General features: G+C 45.9%; 1 protein-coding gene across 1 annotated transcript in view; it reads left to right on the forward strand.

Moving 5' to 3' along the window:
- LOC144494706 (MOB kinase activator 3B) overlaps positions 1 to 16,495 on the forward strand; it is a 133,035-nt gene extending 116,540 nt beyond the window's left edge. The window contains exon 4 of the mRNA XM_078213910.1: positions 15,038 to 16,495. Within this exon, the coding sequence (XP_078070036.1) occupies positions 15,038 to 15,067 (30 nt within the window). The 3' untranslated portion in view covers positions 15,068 to 16,495. The remainder of the gene's footprint in view (positions 1 to 15,037) is intronic.
- Positions 16,496 to 20,983: the final 4,488 nt, after the last annotated feature.

Here is a 20,983-nt window from a genome sequence, read left to right on the forward strand (position 1 = left end):
ATGGGAGGGGGTGTTGCGTGGGGGTGTTCTCCATTTCTGTGGGGCTGGTGGGGGTGGGGAGAGGAGCCTCCGTGGAAGGCTGTGGAGGTCATTGAGTGTCTTTAAAACAGAGATAGATAGATTCTTGATTAATAAAGGGATCAAGGGTTATGGGGAAAAGGCAGGAGAATGGGGATGAGAAAAATATCAGCCATGATTGAATGGCAGAGCAGACTCGATGGGCCGAGTGGCCTAATTCTGCTCCGATGTCTTATGGTCTTATGTGAGGGTGCTGAGAGCTGGAGATCCATGGTGGGGTGGGCGATTCAGCAGTGGGGAGTGCGGTTGTGTGTATGGCAGGGGAAGGGGTTGGGGGGGGGGTGTTGTTTTATTTTTATTCTTTTACATCGGGGTGGGCTCAATCAGAGCCGCCTCACCAGCATTACATCATGGCGGGAAACCCAGTGACACCACCGGCGGGTGGGGCTAGCATTCTCCCGCCCAAAGTGATACTTTGCCAAAAGAATGGAAACATTCTGCTCTGTGTCTCAAACTATTCTTAAAATATAATGTAAGAAAGAGAAACGCCCACATTTGTGATGAGAGTGGGAGAGGCTAAACCATGGAGATATTGTTAATATATTCCTCTGGTCTGTGTCGGTCCCGTGCTGTTTTGCATTGCCAGTACCTTATTGCTAGTAGTGACTTGCTGGGAGCCTTCCCCCACTGAACTGTGCAGTATTTTAGTATCTTGCTGTCATTTCAATTTCTGATGAATTTGGATTGTTTAACTTGGCATTTCTTCATTAGCTGCTGATCGCAATTTCATTTGTAGGGAATTGAAAAGACAGAATTCATACTTTATTACTACATTGTTAACCATTTTTTTAAGAAACTGCTTTCAAGAACCTACTCTACTGTGAATTTAACTCTTACCCCGCTGCATAAACCAGAACTCTAAATCTTTATGGTTAATAGAAGATCTAACCACCTCAGCATGATATTAACAAGTATCATTGTCACCAAATTCCCCAGCATCAACATCCTGTGGGTTCCCATTTACCAGGAACTTTCCTGGACCACAACATTGACACTGTGGAGAGATGAGCAGATCAGAGGTTGGGAATCCTGTCACCTCCCCCAAGCTTTTCCACCACTTACAAGGCACAAGTATGATTAAATACTCTCCACTTGCTTGGAAGAGTGCAGTTCGAACAACACTCATGAAGCTCGACACCATCTGGGGCAAAGCAAACTAAAGTTAAAATTTATTTATGAGTCACAAGTAGGCTTACATTAACACTGCAATGAAGTTACTGTGAAAATCCCCTAGTCACCGCAGTCTGGTGCCTATTTGGATCAATGCACCTAACCAACATGTCTTTCAGAATGTGGGAGGAAACCAGAGGACCCGGAGGAAACCCACGCAGACACAGGGAGAACATACAAACTCCACACAGACACTGATCCAAGCCAGGAATCGAACCTGGGACCCCGGCGCAGTGAGGCAGCAGTGCTAACCACTGTGCCACGGTGCCGCCCCTGAAGCCCTCTTGATTGGCACTCCATCCAACACCTTAAACATTCACTCCCTCCATCACCCTTATATCATAAGAATGCAATCGTTAGAGCAGTCCATTCAGTCCATTGAGCCTGCTCCACCATTCATAAGACTATGACTGATCTAGTTGTGATCTCAACTCCACTTTCCTGTCTGCCCTCATAACTCTTGGTGCCCCCCCCCCACCCCTCCGTCTATCAAAAATCCGTCTAACTCAGCCTTGAATACGTTCAGTAAGCCAGTCTCCACAGGTCTCTGGGGTAGAGAATTCCAAAGACTCTGAAAGAAAATAATTCTTCTCATCTCAGTCTTAAATGGGAGACCCCTTATTTTTAAACAGTGGCCCCTAGTCTCTCCCGTGAGGGGAAACATCCTCCCAGCACTCATCCTGTCAAGTCTCCCAGAATCCTGTATGTTTCAATAAGATCTCTTCTCATTCTCCCGAACTTCAACAGGGACAGGGCCCAACCTGTCCAACCATGCCTCATAAAACAGTCCCTTCATCCCAGGAATCAGCCGAGTGAACTTTCACTGAACTGCTTCTAATGCGATCATATTTTATCATCTTTTTTAAGTAAATTGCAATGACAAAGCCATTATTTGTGTGACATCATATGGAAACCAATAGTCTGTAAAAGATGTGATGTCTGATACTTGTATCTCAGTGATTACTTATTTTCATACTGCACACTCTATAATTCTGACTATATAACAGTTAATTACATTTATAAGGATGCTTCAAGTAGATAATAATTGGCAATGACTGAAGCAGCAGTAATCTAATCTCATCGTTCTGTTGATCATAAAACATGAGCTTTGTTTTCTCATATGATGATGATGTTTCAGCTATGTGATTCAATTATTGGCCAGTGGCCTGCTGCCAGAGAGTGATTATGTTCTTTCAGATCTGTATCATAAAATCAGTAATGTGTTTTCCCTGCTGTCTCGGTGTAACTGAACCTGGGTTACGCTGCTACCTTCCTAGTGACTCGTCGCTTCGTTTAGTTATTGGATTGACAATTGTAAAGCGAGTAATGAACCCAATTTTAACTCGCTGCAAGTGGGTGAGTTTGCAATGAGTTAAAATCTTGTCCAATGTTTAGGCTTGGTCACTTGTTATTTTCCCCAAAAGGAAAACCCTAAATAAACAGTTGGGGAAGTGGATTTGCGACCGGAGAGAAATCAGCCATGATCTGATTGAATGGCAGAGCAGGCTCAAAGGATTGAATTTGCCTAATTCTGCTCCTAATTCCTATGTTCCTAAAACTGCTCTTAATCTTAATGCTTTAAATCATGAATTCTCAGTCTTCAGTTAAAGTTAAAGTTTATTTATTAGTCACAAGTAGGCTTACATTAACACTACAATGAAGTTACTGTGAAAATCCCCCAGTCGCCACACTCTGGCACCTGTTCGGGTACGCTGAGGGAGAATTTGGCATGGCCAATGCACCTAACCAGCACATCTTTCAGACTGTGGGAGGAAACCGGAGCATCCAGAGGAAACCCACACAGACACGGGGAGGACGTGCAGACTCACCACAGACAGTGACCCAAGCCGGGAATCGAACCCAAGTCCCTGGCGCTGTGAGGCAGCAGTGCTAACCACTATGCCACCCCAGTTATTCATGATTGTCAGTAATAATACAAAAACATGGCTACAGGGTGGCACAGTGGTTAGCACTGGTGCCTCACAGCGTCAGGGACCTGGGTTTGACTCCAGCCTTGGGTGACTGTGTGGAGTTTGCACTTTCTCTCCATGTTTGTATTGGTTTCCTGCAGGTGCTCTGGTTTCCTCCCACAGTCCAAAGAGGTGCAGGATAGGTGGATTGGCCACGCTAAATTGCCCCTTAGTTTTCAAGATGTATGGGTTAGGGGGATTCGCAGGGTAAATCCATGGGGGTACCGGGAAAGGGCCTAGGAAACATGCTCTGTCAGAGAGTCGGTGCAGACTCAATGGGCCGAATGGCCTCCTTCTGCAATGTAGGGATCCTACAATTCTATTCTATCATTGCTTGTCAAAAGAGGCAGCAAGTGTGGAAGAGGGAGGGGAACCAGTAAACCAGCTGTTCAGAGCTGTACTTGCATTCCCTCAGGCAGGTTAATATTGGCTATATGGACTTTAGAACTTGTAGCTTGTTCAGCCTGTCGGCAGGAAGTAGTCAGGGCAGAAAGGAGAGTGGAGGAAATTAGATTTAAAGGCAGGATGGAAACTCAACAAGGTACACGCAGATGTTATGAAGCCGTTGTACAATTTGATTGAACTTCTGGGAGGAATGACCTGCGACATCCAATTATTTCTTTGTTAAGATTTGCACATAATGTCCAGTAGATAATGAATAGAATTGATACTTCAGATTTTTACAAGCAGCCAGTTTCATGGGTGAAAATAACTCACGCCCTCTAACCAAGAATACCAATCAATCTCTCATTGTGTGCATGCAGATATTTTCCACTCCATAGAATTTCACTGCACCGAAGGAGACCATTCACGCCTTCGTGCTTGGTGCTGTCTCTTTGAAAGAGTTATCCAATTAGTCCCTCACTGCCTTCTCTTTCCCCATAATCCTGTAATTTCCCCTCCTTCAAATATTTATCTGTCGTTCCCATCTCTTTTACAATCCTTAAATCTCATTGGTGAAGGCATTGGACTGTTGTAGCTGCTATTCACTGAGATCCCAGGTGTCCTGTTGCCCTCATGATCAGTTGACGCTGCCAGCAAGATACAGGATAAAATCTGTTGATCTGAAGATTGCGAAAAAAAAACAGATCTAAAGAATGAGGCATGCTGTGATTATGGTCCATGCCTGTACAATCTGTGATGTGGAGATGCCGGCGTTGGACTGGGGTAAGCACAGTAAGAAGTCTCACAACACCAGGTTAAAGTCCAACAGGTTTATTTGGTAGCAAATACCATAAGCTTTCGGAGCGCTGCCCCTTCGTCAGATGGAGTGGAAATCTGTTCTCTAACAGTGCACAGAGACACAGAAATCAAATTACAGAATACTAATTAGAATGCAAATCTCTACAGCCAGCCAGGTCTTAAAGGTACAGATAATGTGGGTGGAGGGAACATTAAACACAGGTTAAAGAGATGTGTATTGTCTCCAGACAGAACAGCTAGTATGATTCTGCAAGATCAGGGGGAAAGCTGTGGGGGTTACTGATAATGTGACATAAATCCAACATCCCGGTTTAGGCCGTCCTCATGTGTGCGGAACTTGGCTATCAGAACTTGTACAATCTGTCCCAGAATGCATTAAAATGGAGATGCAGCAAGTTTCATACAGTGCGACTTGTCCCATGTTTTAAGTAAAGTTTAAAATGGAAACATTTTTTCTTTATTTTTATAAACTCTTCATTGTCAGGTGTGCTTTTCAGCATTTAAATCTTATGATCTTCAAGGAAACATGCTTGGCAAACCTTTCTCCCTTCATTTACAAATGTTTAAAATATCTGTATAAATCATCTCACAGTAACCTCCTGTGTTTTTAATCCTTTCGTCATCGGCCAGGCCAGCATTTATTATCCATCCCTAATTACCCCTTGAGAAGGTGGTGGTGAGCTGCCTTCACCACATGGACTGCAGTGGATATAGAAGGCAGCTCACCACCACCTTCTCAAGGGGTAATTAGGGATGGACAATAAATGCTGGCCTAGCCAGCGATGCCCACATCCTGTGACAGAATTTATTTACATGTGGCCCTGCTTTAATCTCTCCTGGCATATTTAATTTCCCCTATGTAATCCCATAATGCAGCGGCCCAGCAGGCGAGCCGAGAGCAGCAGGTTTAGTGCTCAGTTGCTTGATGTTCTAACCAGATGAGTGGCGGGGGGGGGGGGGGGGGGGGGAAACGATCCTTAAATATTTTATGTTGGGTTTGTGAAGTTGCAGTGTACAGAGCAATGGCCGGCTTAAATCCAGGTGGTCTGTGAAACGGAGTATATATAGTCCTCTTCATTCTGATGTGAACATTCTGTCTCAGTGTCACCCAGAAGCATTGCTTTCTGCTTTCCTGCTTCGATCTCACACTGTCTGTGCCGACCTATCCAGAGTGAAGGTGATTCCAACCCCCTAGGGCAGTGGGGGGCCGGGGAGGGGTGGTTGGGGGGTGGGGGGGGGGGGGGTGGTGGTTCACTGATGTGTGTGTGGTGCAGAAACAGATGGTGCAAGAGGAATGTGCAGCAATAACAATGCTTTGAACCACTTTGTCCCCTTCGATCCCACTTCAACATCTCTTAACTTTGAAACTGCTTTGTATGAATTGCACCACCTGCTGCTATTGGTTTCTAATGAGTTCTCTGCACGCAGTCTGAACATCTTTGCCCAGCAAAGAGCTGCTCGTTTTCTCTTTAAGCATCTGTGTGGATTTGCTGCCTCTGCTTTGATTATACAGTGATCTAACTCAACATTATAACTTTTAAATGTAGGACCTGCTTCACTGCAGACTGTTTCAAAATTAAAAAGCTCACTAGTTTCAGGCGCTGCTTCTTGCATTAAATGAACAGAGAATCATTTGGCTTTTAATTAAAGCCCATGATAATTGTAATAATTATTCCACAATGTTCACCACCCAATCTTACTGCCTGGCATTGTGTGGGTTCATTATTTCAAAGGATCCCACCGTTCCCCACCCATTGCTCTCAGTGTTCTCACTGATCTGACACATTTGCTACATTTATTTTGTTAATTGTTTAGCTTCCACTTAGTCACTGTGCCAGTTCTTTCAGAACCAAGGACTCGGGTGAGGTGCTGTAATCTGTTAGAATCATATTGTGCAGAAGAAGGCCATTCAGCCCATCGAGCCTGCACCGACAACGTTCCCACCCCAGCCCTATCCCTGTAAACCTCTGTATTTACCCCGCTAATCCCCCAACACTAAAGGGGCAATTTAGCACGGCCAATCAACCTAACCCGCACATCTTTGGAGTGTTGGAGGAAATCGGAGCACCCGGAGGAAACCCACGCAGAAACGGGGAGAACATGCAAACTCCACACAGACAGACAATCACCCAAGCCGGGAATGAAACCGGGTGCCTGGCGCTGTGAGGCAGCAGTGCCAACCACTGTGCCACCCCAGTTGACATGCTTCAGTGGGCTGAATTCTCCTGGTCCAGGGGTGGTGGGCTTGAAGTTGGGGAGGGGGAATCTGGAAAAAAAGTGGGGGAACCCCCCTCTCAGGATAGCTCCCTTTCACATTGTTGCTGCCGGGAGTTTTTGCAGGGGCGGCTGGGAAGAGGAATGGTTGTCTGTTCCCACCAAGGGTGATGGTTTAGAATGAAATTATTACCAGTGGACGAGTATGCCCCCCGCACGCCCCCACCTCCCCCTGCCGCCCCACCCAGCCACCATTGCAGTGTACACAGACCGCCAGTTCATTGGGGGCAGTCACTCACCATGTGACAGGGGCAATGGGTGCCAGAGGTTCCATGCCTCAATGTTGAGGCCATGGGTTAGAGAGGCCACACCCACGGTGGGAACAATCCACCTGGAGGGGCTTTCCCCTCTGCTCCAAGGGACCTAAAGGGTTCAGCCCTTCCAACTTGTTAATTCCATCCATACCTCCATGTTAAGGGGTTCCCCGCTATCCCTGAGCTGCCACAGCACTATTCACCCCTCCTGAGGTTGGTGAAGCTCTAGAATTACCCATCCTCTGAATGGACTGACGCCATCAGGAGTCCACCCACCCGCCTGTCTGCCCATCCCCCCTAAATGGGTGAGCTCAGAGGCAGCCAGGAGAATTGCTCCACCTGTTTTGCTGCTGTCAGTGTGGGCTTGGTCCTGATGTCAGAGTGAAACCCCACGGGAATATCCAGCACACTGTGGCAGCTATGGCCCAGCGAATAGCACTCTCACCTCCGAGAAAGAGATTCTGCTTTCAAACCCTGCTCCAATATTTTAGACCAAAAATCCAGGCTGACACAGTCAGAGGGTCAGTACTGAGGGAGTGCCACACTGTCTGAGGGTTAGTATTGAGGGAGTGCCGCACTGTCAGAGGGTCAGCACAGAGGGAGTGCCGCACTGTCAGAGGGTCAGTACTGAGGGAGTGCCGCACTGTCAGAGGGTCAGTACTGAGAGAGTGCCGCACTGTCAGAGGGTCAGTACTGAGGGAGTGCCGCACTGTCAGAGGGTCAGTACTGAGGGAGTGCTGCACTGTCAGAGGGTCAGTACTGAGGGAGTGCCGCACTGTCAGAGGGTCAGTACTGAGGGAGTGCCGCACTGTCAGAGGGTCAGTACTGAGGGAGTGCCGCACTGTCAGAGGGTCAGTACTGAGGGAGTGCCGCACTGTCAGTGGGTCAGTACTGAGGGAGTGCCGCACTGTCAGTGGGTCAGTACTGAGGGAGTGCCGCACTGTCAGAGGGTCAGTACTGAGGCAGTGCCGCACTGTCAGAGGATCAGTACTGAGGGAGTGCCGCACTGTCAGAGGGTCAGTACTGAGGGAGTGCCGCACTGTCAGTGGGTCAGTACTGAGGGAGTGCCGCACTGTCAGTGGGTCAGTACTGAGGGAGTGCCACACTGTCAGAGGGTCAGTACTGAGGGAGTGCCGCACTGTCAGAGGGTCAGTACTGAGGGAGTGCCGCATTGTCAGAGGATCAGTACTGAGGGAGTGTCGCACTGTCAGAGGGCCAATACCGAGGGAGGGCTGCACTGTCAGAGGGACAGTACTGAGGGAGTGCTGCACTGTCAGAGGGTCAGTACTGAGGGAGTGCTGCACTGTCAGAGGGTCAGTACTGAGGGAGTGCTGCACTGTCAGAGGGTCAGTACTGAGGGAGTGCCGCACTGTCAGAGGGTCAGTACTGAGGGAGTGCCGCACTGTCAGAGGATCAGTACTGAGGGAGTGTCGCACTGTCAGAGGGCCAATACCGAGGGAGGGCTGCACTGTCAGAGGGACAGTACTGAGGGAGTGCTGCACTGTCAGAGGGTCAGTGCTGAGGGAGTGCCGCACTGTCAGAGGATCAGTACTGAGGGAGTGTCGCACTGTCAGAGGGCCAATACCGAGGGAGTGCCGCACTGTCAGAGGGTCAGTACTGAGGGAGTGCTGCACTGTCAGAGGGTCAGTGCTGAGGGAGTGCCGCACTGTCAGTGGGTCAGTACTGAGGGAGTGCCGCACTGTCAGTGGGTCAGTACTGAGGGAGTGCCGCACTGTCAGTGGGTCAGTACTGAGGGAGCGCCACACTGTCAGTGGGTCAGTACTGAGGGAGCGCCACACTGTCAGTGGGTCAGTACTGAGGGAGTGCTGCACTGTCAGTGGGTCAGTACTGAGGGAGTGCCGCACTGTCAGTGGGTCAGTACTGAGGGAGTGCCGCACTGTCAGTGGGTCAGTACTGAGGGAGTGCCGCACTGTCAGAGGGTCAGTACTGAGGGAGCGCCGCACTGTCAGAGGGTCAGTACTGAGGGAGTGCCGCACTGTCAGTGGGTCAGTACTGAGGGAGTGCCGCACTGTCAGAGGGTCAGTACTGAGGGAGTGCTGCACTGTCAGTGGGTCAGTGCTGAGGGAGTGCCGCACTGTCAGTGGGTCAGTACTGAGGGAGTGCCGCACTGTCAGAGGGCCAATACTGAGGGAGTGCTGCACTGTCAGTGGGTCAGTGCTGAGCATTCCGTACTGTTTTAAGTTTAGTCGAGCGAATGCTGCCCCGCTTGGAGAGGTGGGGAGGCAGTGGCTTTGTGGTATTGTCACTAGATTAGTAATTCAGAGACCCAGAGTAATGCTCTGGGTACCCAGGTTCGAATCCCACCGCAGCACATTATGAAATTTGAATTCAATAAAAATCTGAAATTAGGGGTGGGATTTTACAGAGGAAATTCCTGCCTGGGGTCGATGGAGATTTCCGTTGTTGGATCCTCGCCTGTGGCGGTTCTGTGGCAAGTGAGGTGGTAGAGTTACTGAGGGATTGATGTTGGCCTACAAGCTTGGACGACCATGAAACCATTGTCAATTGTAAAAAGCCACCTGTTTCATTAATGTCCTTTAGGGACGGAAATCTGCTGTCTTTACCTAGTCTGGCCTACATGTGACTCCAGATCCACAGCAAACTGCCTTCTGAAATGGCCGAACATGCCACTCACTTCAAGGGCAATTAGGGATGGGCAACAAGTGCCGGCCTCCCCAGCGATGCCCCACATCTCATGAAAGAAATTTAAAAATTGCTGAGGGAGTGCTGCAATGTTGGAGCTGCTGTCTTTCAAATGAGATGTGTCACCAAGACATTGTCTGTCCTCTCAGGTGCACTTGGAAGATCCCATGACCCTATTTTGAAGAGAAGGAGAGTTCTACCCAATGTGCTGGCCAACATCAATCCCTCATGCAACATCACAAAGGAGTTGCTCTGGTCATTTTCACACTGCTGTGTGTGGGAGCTTGCAATTTATTTTAAATATAACAGTGGCTACACTTTGAAAAGGATTTCATTGACCATAAAATGCCTCTGGAGTGAGCATCTCAGCACCACATGGTCTGCTGAAATTCAAGACCACCATCTTTCTCGAGGGCAATTAAGGATGGACAATAAATGCTCCCAACAATACTCACATTCCAGGAATAAAGTTAAAAATAAATTTCATTTCAAAGCTGATGATTCAGAGACATTCTGTTCTTCCATCTCACGGATTTGTTTGCCCTTTGAAATGCCTCACTGATTTTGACATTCTTTAATTCTTTAATGCATCTTTCCATTGTTTGTCTGTGACTGTTCCATCAACCGGCAATCATTGCACTGCTATATCCTTGCTGCAGTCCGCTTTTCACCTTGCTCCTGCTGATATGCTTGAAGCAAATAATAGAATACTGCAGATGCTGAAAATGTGGCGTAGCAACAAAAAAAAACACTGAAACCTAAAGTTTATTTATTAGTGCCCCAAGTCGGCTTACATTAACACTGCAATGAAGTCACTGTGAAAATCCCCTAGTCGCCGCATTCCGGCGCCTGTTCAGGTACATTGAGGGAGAATTTAGCATGGCCAATGCACCTAACCAGCACATCTTTGGACTGTGGGAGGAAACTGGAGCACCCGGAGGAAACCCAAGCAGACGTGGGGAGAATGTGCAGACTCCACACAAACAGTGACCCAAGCCAGGAGAGGTGGCAATGCTAACTACTATGCCACCTGAGAGCAGGTCAGGCAGAATCTGTGGAGAAAGAAAGGAAGATTAGGTGACTATTCAGGTTTACACCCCTTTATTAAAACCCAAATGAATTTACTTGTTCACCTCTCTTAGTTGGAAGGGTTCAGCTGCCAATATCAGCTGCCTCAGTGCTGCTCTCACACTGAGATTTTATTTGACTTCCTGAATGCAGCTTTTATTTTTCAGAATTTTACATTATCTAATTTCCACCCCGATTGGAAAAGTGCTTGAACTTACTTTTCATTAAGATTTGATTTTGATTTGATTTGATTTATTATTGTCAAATGTATTAGTATACAGTGAAAAGTATTGTTTCTTGTGCGCTATACAGTCAAAGCATACTGTTCATTGAGAAGGAGAGAGTGCAGAATGTAGTGTTACAGTCATAGCTAGGATGTAGAGAAAGATCAACTTAGTGCGAGGTAAGTCCATTCAAAAGTCTGACAGCAGCAGGGAAGAAGCTGTTCTTGAGTCGGTTGGTACATGTCTTCAGGCCTTTGTAACTTTTTGTGATGGAAGAGAGTATATCCAGGGTGCGTGGGGTCCTTAATTATGCTGGCTGCTTTTCCGAGGCAGCAGGAAGTGCAGACAGGGTCAATGGATGGGAGGCTGGTTTGCGTGATGGATTGGGCTTTGTTCATGACCCTTTTTTAGTTTCTTGCAGTCTTGGGCAGAGCAGGAGCCATACCAAACTGTGATACAACCAGAAAGAATGCTTTTGGTTAACTAACAGAAAGCAAAGAGTGGGGCTAAATGGGTGTTTTCCTGGTTGGCGATCAGTGACTAGTGGTGTGCCTCAGGGATCAGTGTTGGGACCGCAATTGTTTACGATTTACATAGATGATTTGGAGTTGGGGACCAAGTGTAGTGTGTCAAAATTCGCAGATGACACTAAGATGGGTGGAAGAGCAAAGTGTGCAGAGGACGCTGAAAGTCTGCAAAGGGATATAGATAATCTAAGTGAGTGGGCGAGAGTCTGGCAGATGGAGTACAATGTTGGTAAATGTGAGGTCATCCATTTTGGTAGGAATAACAGCAAAATGGACTATTATTTAAATGGTAAAAAATTGCAGCATGCTGCTGTGCAGAGGGACCAGGGTGTTATTGTGCAGGAATCTCAAGGAATTGGTTTGCAGGTGCAGCAGGTAATTAAGAAGGCAAATGGAATTTTGTCCTTCATTGCTAGAGGGATGGAGTTTAAAAACAGCAAGATACGTTGCAGCTGTATAAGGTGCTGGTGAGGCCACACCTGGAGTACTGTGTACAGTTTTGGTCTCCTTACTTGAGAAAGGATATACTGGCACTGGAGGGGGTGCAGAGGAGATTCACTAGGTTGATTCCGGAGTTGAGAGGTGATGCGCGATTAATTCACTCGAGAGGCTAGATCGTACTCGGGAAATAAAGGCTTTTATTCGCAACAAGAATAGAGCATACTGCTTAACAATACTATCCCAGACTAAAGGGTCAGTAGGAAGTGGCAGTGACCTTTATACTCCTATAAGAAGGCGGAGCCAAACGGAGTGTACCACAGAACACCCCAACCCTAACCCCAACAGTAACAAGAGTAACATGTACAAGTACCCATAGTGATAACCATCTATGGTTCAGTACCCATAGTGGTAACCATCTATGGTTCACCACAAGAGGGTTGGCTTATGAGGAGAGACTGAGTAGACTGGGGCTATACTCATTGGAATTCATAAGAATGAGGGGAGATCTTATAGAAACATATAAGATTATGAAGGGAATAGATAAGATAGAAGCAGGGAAGTTGTTTCCACTGACGGGTGAAACTAGAACTAGGGGGCATGGCCTCAAAATAAGGGGAAGCAGATTTAGGACTGAGTTGAGGAGGAACTTCTTCACCCAAAGGGTTGTGAATCTGTGGAATTCCTTGCCCAGTGAAGCAGTTGAGGCTCCCTCATTGAATGTTTTTAAGGCAAGGATAGATAAATTTTTGAACAGTAAAGGAATTAAGGATTATGGTGAGCGGGCGGGTAAGTGGAGCTGAGTCCACAAAAAGATCAGCCATGATGTTATTGAATGGCGGCGCAGGCTCGCGGGGCCAGATGGCCGACTCCTGCTCCTAGTTCTTATGTTCATGTTATGTTCTTATGGTGCATCTGTAAAAGTTGGTGAGAGTCGCAGCGGACATGCCAAATTTCCTTAGTCTCCTGAGAAAATAGAGACGTTGGTGGGCTTTCTTAACTATCGTGTCGGCATGGGGGGACCAGGACAGGTTGTTGGTGATCTGGACACCTAAAAACTTGAAGCTCTCGACCATTTCTACTTCATCCCCATTGATGCAGACAAGGGCATGTCTTCCATTAAGCTTCCTTAAGTCGATGACTATTGATGCGCGATTAAATCACTCGGGAGGCTAGATTGTACCCGGGAAATAAAGGCTTTTATTACTGACAAGAATGGAGCACACTATATACAATACAATCCCAGACTAAAGGGTCTCCAGGCAATGCAGTGACCTTTATACTTCCCCTGGTAGGCGGAGCTAACTGGAGTGTACCACAGAACAATATCAACAGGTAGAACACCCCAACCCTAACACCAACAGTAATTACAGTAACATATCTACAAACCCCATAGTGCTGACCATCCATGGCTCAGCACTCATAGTGGTAACCAACTATGGTTCACCACAACTATCTCCTTCGTTTTGTTGACATTGAGGGAGAGATTATTGTCGTTGCACCAGTTCACCAGACACTGTGTCTCATCATCATTTGAGATCTGACCCACTATGGTGGTGTCATCAGCAAAATTGAAAATCGAGTTGGAGGGGAATTTGGCCACACAGTCAAAGGTGTATAAGGAGTAGCGTAAGGGGCTGAGAACACAGCCTTGTGGGGCACCGGTGTTGAGGATGATCGTGGAGGAGGTGTTGTTGCCTATCCTTACTGATTGCAGCCTGTGGGTTCGGAAGTCTAGGATCCAGTTACAGATGGAGGAGCCAAGCCCCAACCTATGGAGTTTGGAGATGAGTTTCGTCGGAATAGTGATGTTGAAAGCTGAGTGGTAGCCAAAACATAGGAGTCTGACATAGGTGTCTTTGTTATCTGGGTGTTCCAGGATTGAGTGCAGAGCCAGGGAGATGGCTTCTGCTGTGAACCTGTTGCGGCGGTGGGCGAACTGTGGTGGATCCAGGCAATCTGGGAGGCCAGAATTGATTTGTGCCATGACTAACCTTTCGAAGCACTTCACAATGATGGATGTCAGAGCCACCGGACGACAGTCATTAAGGCACACTGCCTGGCTTTTCTTTGGTACTGGGATGATGGTCGTCTTCTTGAAGTTAGATAGGGACCTCAGATTGTTGTAAAGAGGGGTAAAGATGTCTGTGAATACCCCCGCCAGCTGGTCTGTGCAGGGTCGGAGTGCTCGTCCGGGTACCCCATCCGGGCCAGTCGCTTAAGAAGGAGTCTTTGAAAGGAGGATTGAAGATTTGGGAGAAATATTTTTTTCACGGTATCACATTGCTCATAGGTTTGGCTCCACCTCCACTGGGCAGTAACAGAAATCCACACACACGCCCTCCCACAGGTGGTTTGGGGCAAAGTTCCAGGGCAGCTTTGACCATTTTGTTGTACAGCAAGACGCCTGTTTTCACTGCTGAACAGCCCACCTCTGTTAAAGAGCGAAGTCACTCGAGTCGAGGGAGGGGGAAGGGGCATTACTGTGACGGAGAGAGGTATTAATAAAGTAAGGGGAGAAAAATATCCTCAATGTCATTGGCAGAAGATCTAGAAGGGAGAAATGAAGGAATGTTTCTACTCAAAAAATAGTTGGGATCTGGAAGGTTCTGACCAAAAAAAGGTGGTGGAACCTGATTTCATCGATAATTTTAAAGGGAGTTAGACAGGTGCTCAAGGATGGGGAACGTACAGGGTTATAGACGTAAGTGACATTAAATAAAGATCCTCTCTGTGAGATCCGGTGACCATTAAAATTTTCCATGACAGTACTTGATGGAAAGCCTTGACAGCAGCTGAGATAATCCAACTCCATCAAAACTGGCACTTAAAGCTGTCCCCTATTATCCTGGCTGGCATCACGAGGTTCTATTACTGTGTATCTGAACATTGAAAATGTACCACTGTTTATAGTGCAGAATTATGAAACTATTGCAGATGGACAGGGGGGAATGTTGCTGATATTGTCAGGATCACTCTCTGTATTGGAATTACAGACCAACTCAGAATCTGTTTTTATAATGATTCTCTTTTAATGATGTGGTGCAGACTTATTAAGTTAAATTAGTTTGGTCTCCCACAGCTCATTAATTGCCACATTGGGAAACTTTGTTGAGTTTATAATCGTCATTTTCAAAAATATCTTACATCTTTCCTCTCATTTTCAGAAAGAGATGACATCACGGATATGCCACTGAAAGGCGACAGAGATTCTGGGTAGCTCCAGACCCCAGCAAGCACCAACCCACAACCAATATATCAGTTCCCTGCCTGCATCTGCGTCACTGACACTAACACATCAGAGACAGACAACAGCCCAACAGTAACCTCGGGCAATTCTGTGCATTTGGGTTGGTAAAATATCTGAATGAGTATTGTGAGAAACATTCTGTCATTATAAACGTTTTCTTCCCTTTTGATTTTGTGATGGTCCAGTCTTCAGCCGAAACCAGATCACTGCCTGAAAGCAGGATTATACAATGCAACTGTCTCAATTAACAGAGTTCAGTCTGATAGCTGGTATCAATTATTCAGCACATAGTTAAAGGTCTAGACCTTTGGTAATGAAATGTCGAGGAAGAGAGTGAACACAAAAGCTCTCCTCTTAATCTCTTGGAGATGGTTTTAAATCTACCTGGCTGACTGCGAGGATGGAAGCTTCCTTTCTCAATTGGCTGCAGGAATTTCCCCTGACAGTTAAAACTGGCTCTTAAAGGTCAGCAGCTGAGAGCAATGTGAAACTGGTCAGTGACTGTGATTCGGCTCTTTCCACAGGCATGCAGTCTCCACCAACGATATCAATCCTGGCTCAATGTCCATTTCTATCTGCTCCAACTCACACAGCAATCAACAGGACACAAGAATCAACCCTTTGGACACCAGCACGGCCTTTTCACGCCACCGCGCTCTGGACCCACTGGATCCCTCTCAGCTTTGCAAAATTTTCTATGTATCCCTTCCTCCGACTCGTTTTTCTCTTGGATAAAAGCAAATTACAGCAGATGCTGGAATCTGAAACCAAAAGAGAAAATGCTGGAAAATCTCAGCAGGTCTGGCAGCATCTGCTAGGAAGAAAAGAGCTGATCTTTGTCAAAGCTGACAAAGGGTCATCTGGACTCGAAACGTCAGCTCTTTTCTCTCCTTACAGATGCTGCCAGACCTGCTGAGATTTTCCAGTGTTTTCTCTTTTGGTTCCTTTTTCTCTTGGCCTGTGCATAGAAAGAGGCCATTCAATGCCCTGAGCTTGTTCTATCTTTGAATTAAAGCAAGGTTTATCAGCACCTCAACTCTACTGACCTTATCTCCATATCCTTCAGTGTCCCTACTCAACAAAAATCGATCCATCTCAGTTTTGAAAGCACTAGTTATGTTCCACATTTCAACTACCTCACAGAATCCTGCAGTACAGAAGAGGCCTTTCGGCCCATCAAGTCTGCACCGACACATGTGCATTCCAGACCGTTACCACCCTCTGGGTAAAAACAGTTTTCCACAAATTCCTCTAAACCTTTCACCCCTCACTTTTAATCTATGTCCCCTCATAACTGACCCTTCAACTACGGGGAACAGCTGCTCCCTATCCACCCTGTCCATGCCCCTCATAATCTTGAACACCTCAATCAGGTCGTCCCTCAGTATTCTCTGCTCCAACGAAAACAACCCAAGCTTATCCAACCGCTCTTCATAACTTAAATGTTCCATCCCAGGCAGCATCTATTGTGAAAAAATACTTCTTGCTTTCCCTTCTGAACATTCTGCTCTAATTTGAAAGTTATGTCTCCTTTTCGTTTCCCACATCCGAGGAAACTATCTATTCTACTGAAGATGTGGAGATGCCGGCGTTGGACTGGGGTGAACACAGTAAGAGTTTTAACAACACCAGGTTAAAGTCCAACAGGTTTATTTGGTAGCAAACACCATTAGCTTTCGGAGCGCTGCTCCTTCGTCAGATGGAGTGGAAATTTAATCTGGATTCGCATTCTAATCAGTATTCTGTAACTTGATTTCTGTGTCTCTGTGCCCTGTTTGAGAGCAGATTTCCACTCCATCTGACGAAGGAGCAGCGCTCCGAAAGCTAATGGTGTTTGCTACCAAATAAACCTGTTGGACTTTAACCTGGTGTTGTTAAAACTCTTACTGTATTCTACTGAATCCAGAGTTATACAATTGTTACAATGCAGAAGGAGGCCATTTTGCCCATCAAATCTGCAACCTTTTAACATTTTAACATAAGATCACCCTCTCAATCTTCGAAAGTCAGGAGAATACCAGCCAACATGTCTGCAGAATCTCACCCTCTTATAAGCTGATCATCAATTATAAATTGTCTCTGGTTCTGATGGATGGTCAGTGACCCTGAGTGTTAACCCACTGCCTTCTTCACTCCTTCCTGATCTGGCTTTCGTTTCAGATTCCCAATGTTTTTTTCTCTGGTTTAATTTTGTTGGTTCAAATCAAGTATCAGCCCCGAGTCCCACAGCGTTAAAAGTTAAACATGTTCCTTGTGTCACCATTCCTCACTGTCTTTCAGTCTGAGATGTCAGTTATTCTCCTCACGAGCTATGTACAAGAAACTTACAGTATTTATGGGGTTTTATAAGGGCAATGAAAACCCTCTCATTATGACCTGGATGGTACAGATTAGAAACAAATGAGGGATGGTGCAAAAATTGACGCTTGCAGTGACCAGTTTTTTGTAGCTTTAATAGAAAGCTTATCTGATGGCTATCTCGAGTTGATGGTTTTGTGCTGAGGGAATGACCTTTCCAGCAGATTAAATTAACTGGCCACAGAAAACTAGTTCTAAGACTGCAACCAGATGATGGGAATCATTAGCCCAAGATCAAATTCACTCCCAGATACCATAAGGCCATAAGACATAGGAGCAGAATGAGGCCATTCGGCCATTGAGTCTGCTCCGCCATTCAATCATGGCTGATATTTTTCTCATCCCCATTCTCTTGCCTTTTCCCCACAACCCCTGATCCCCTTATTAATCAAGAACCTATCTATCTCTGTCTTAAAGACACTCAATGACCTGGCCGCCACAGCCTTCTGCGGCAAAGAGTTCAACAGATTCACCACTCTCCGGCTGAAGAAATTCCTCCTCATCTCAATTTTAAAGGATCGTTCCTTTAGTCTGAGGTTGTGCCTTCTGGTTCTAGTTTTTCCTACTGGTGGAAATGTCCTCTCCACGTCCACTCTATCCAGGTCTCGCAGTATCCTGTAAGTTTCAATAAGATCCCCCCTCATCCTTCTAAACTCCAACGACTACAGACCCAGAATCCTCAACCGTTCCTCATACGACAAGCTCTTCATTCCAGGGATCATTCTTGTGAATCTCCTTTGGACCCTTTCCAAGGCCAGCACATCCTTCCTTAGATATGGGGCCCAAAACTGTTCACAATACTCCAAATGGAGCCTGACCAGAGCCTTATACAACCTCAGAAGTACATCTCTGCTCTTGTATTCTAGCCCTCTTGACATGAATGCTAACATTGCATTTGCCTTCCTAACTACCGACTGAATCTGCACGTTAACCTTAAGAGAATCTTGAACAATTATTCCCAAGTCCCTTTGTGCTTCTGATTTCCTAAGCATTTCCCCATTTAGAAAATAGTCTATGCTTCCATTCCTCCTTCCAAAGTGCATAACCTCACACTTTTCCACATTGTATTCCATCTGCCACTTCTTTGCCCACTCTCCTAACCTGTCCAAGTCCTTCTGCAGCCCCCCTGCTTCCTCAATACTACCTGTCCCTCTACATATCTTTGTATCATCTGCAAACTTAGCAACAGTGCCTTCAGTTCCTTCTTCCAAATCGTTCATGTATATTGTGAAAGGTTATGGTCCCAGTACTGACCCCGAAGGCACACCATTAGGCACCAGCTGCCATCCTGAAAAAGATCCATTTATCCCCACTCTTTGCCTTCTGCCAGTCAGCCAATCCTCTATCTATACTAGGATCTTACCCTTAACACCATGGGCTCTTAACTTATTTAACAATCTCCTATGTGGCACCTTGTCAAAAGCCTTCTGGAAATCTAAATAAATCACGTCCACTGGCTCTCCTTTATCTAACTTCCTTGTTACCTCCTCAAAGAACTCTAACAGATTTGTCAGACATGACCTCCCTTTGACAAAGCCGTGCTGACTCAGTCCTACTTTCACTTCCAAGTACTCCGCGATCTCATCTTTAATAATGGAGTCTAAAATCTTGCCAATCAGCGAAGTCAGGCTAACCGGCCTATAATTTCCTGTCTGCTGCCTCCCTCCCTTCTTAAACAGCAGTAGCTACTTTCCAGTCCTCTGGGACCCTCCCTGCCTCCAGTGATTCCTGAAAGATCACCACCAATGCCTCCACAATTTCCTCAGCTATCTAGAACATAGAACATAGAAAAGCTACAGCACAAACAGGCCCTTCGGCCCACAAGTTGCGCCGAACAATTTCCTTACCTTCTAGGCTCATCTATAACCCTCTATCTTACTAACCTCCAATTAACCTAGCCAAAAGTCTCTTAAAAGACTCAATCGAATCCGCTTCAATCTCTTTTAGAACCCGGAGATGTAGTCCATCTGGTCCGGGTGATTTATCCACCTTCAGACCTTTCAGTTTCCCCAGAACCTTCTCCTTAGTGATGGTCGTGGAATCCCTACAGTGCAGAAGAGGCCATTTGGACCATCAAGTTTGCACTGACTCTCTGACAGATTATCTTCCCCAGGCCCTCCCTCCCACCCTATCCCTGTAACCCTACACATTCACCATGGCTAATCCATCTTACTTACACATCTTTGGACACTAAGGGGCAACGTGGCATGGCCAATCCACCTAACCTGCACATCTCTGGACTGTGGGAGGAAACTGGAGCACCCGGAGGAAACCCAAGCAGACACAGGGAGAATGTGCAAATTCCACACAGACAGTCTTCCGAGGCTGGAATTGAACCCGAGTCCCTTGTGCTCTGAGGTAAAAGTGTTAACCACGGTGCCACCGTGCCGCCTAAGATGTTAAGAAGATAAAAAAGATGTTAGAACATGGTCGTCTGCGGTTATTGCATTTGGTCAGCAGACGTCTTACAAGTTAATCTTCAGCTGATGGTGTCTGAAATGGTTTCCAAGACTAGTTGTCTGGAGACATTACATCTTGGTTAGCTCAAACTAGAGATATTCTTGGAGACACCGGCAGACATTTGCAGGGATGATGGCATCCGTCGCCTCACTGAGCTTGATTTAATGACAATCCAATCACTAATCAGAAAATAAATACTTTTGGCCTATTTTGTTAGTCTTTTATTTTAAAAGGTGGAAGTATTTTTTTTCAGTGATTGGGAGTAACAGATGCTTTAAGACCAAATTGAGTTTCTACCGTATTCACCTAGTATAGTTATTTATCGAACTTACGGTTGTAACGGATGATTCATGCATTGCATCAGGACTTTTAATGACTCCATGATTGAATTTGGTGAATGTGAGAAAGTCAAACTGAGTTATGTTGTAGATGGCAATGAAAATGCTATTATAAAATGTCTGATGGGACAAATAGCCTTTGAATGATAAAAAAGAGAATGCCTGTTGCCCTTTTTAAGTAAGAAAGTATTTAATTGGCTGTAAAGTGCTTTGGGATGTCCTGAGGTCATGACGGCACTATATAAATGCAAGTTTCCCTTAATGAAAACCACCCATTTTGAACTACAAAAAAATTGGGTTGCTGGAAATCAGAAATAAAAACAGAAAAGTCTGGAAATACTCAATGAGTTCGCAGGTCATCAACCTGAAACTTTAATTCTGTTTCTTTCTTCACAGATGCTGCCTGACGTGCTGAGTCTTTCCAGGATTTTCTGTTTCTATTCTCCATATTTCAAAGTGGTATCTTCCCATGGTGTTGTTAGCAATTGTTTATTATGGAGAATTTCATCCTTCCAGGATCTCCAATGTATTATCCAGAGCTTGTACTGATAATGCAGCAAAGTCATTTGCATGATAGGAAAATGTGTTTTGCAACTGAACGTTTTGAATTTATTTTGTGATATATTGATACAATAACCCAATATTGAACTAGAAATCAGTCATCCATTTTGTTTTGAAATAATGCAAAATACATCAAATAGAATATT

Source organism: Mustelus asterias, chromosome 6, assembly GCF_964213995.1.
Source record: "Mustelus asterias chromosome 6, sMusAst1.hap1.1, whole genome shotgun sequence".
Classification (NCBI taxonomy): domain Eukaryota; kingdom Metazoa; phylum Chordata; class Chondrichthyes; order Carcharhiniformes; family Triakidae; genus Mustelus; species Mustelus asterias.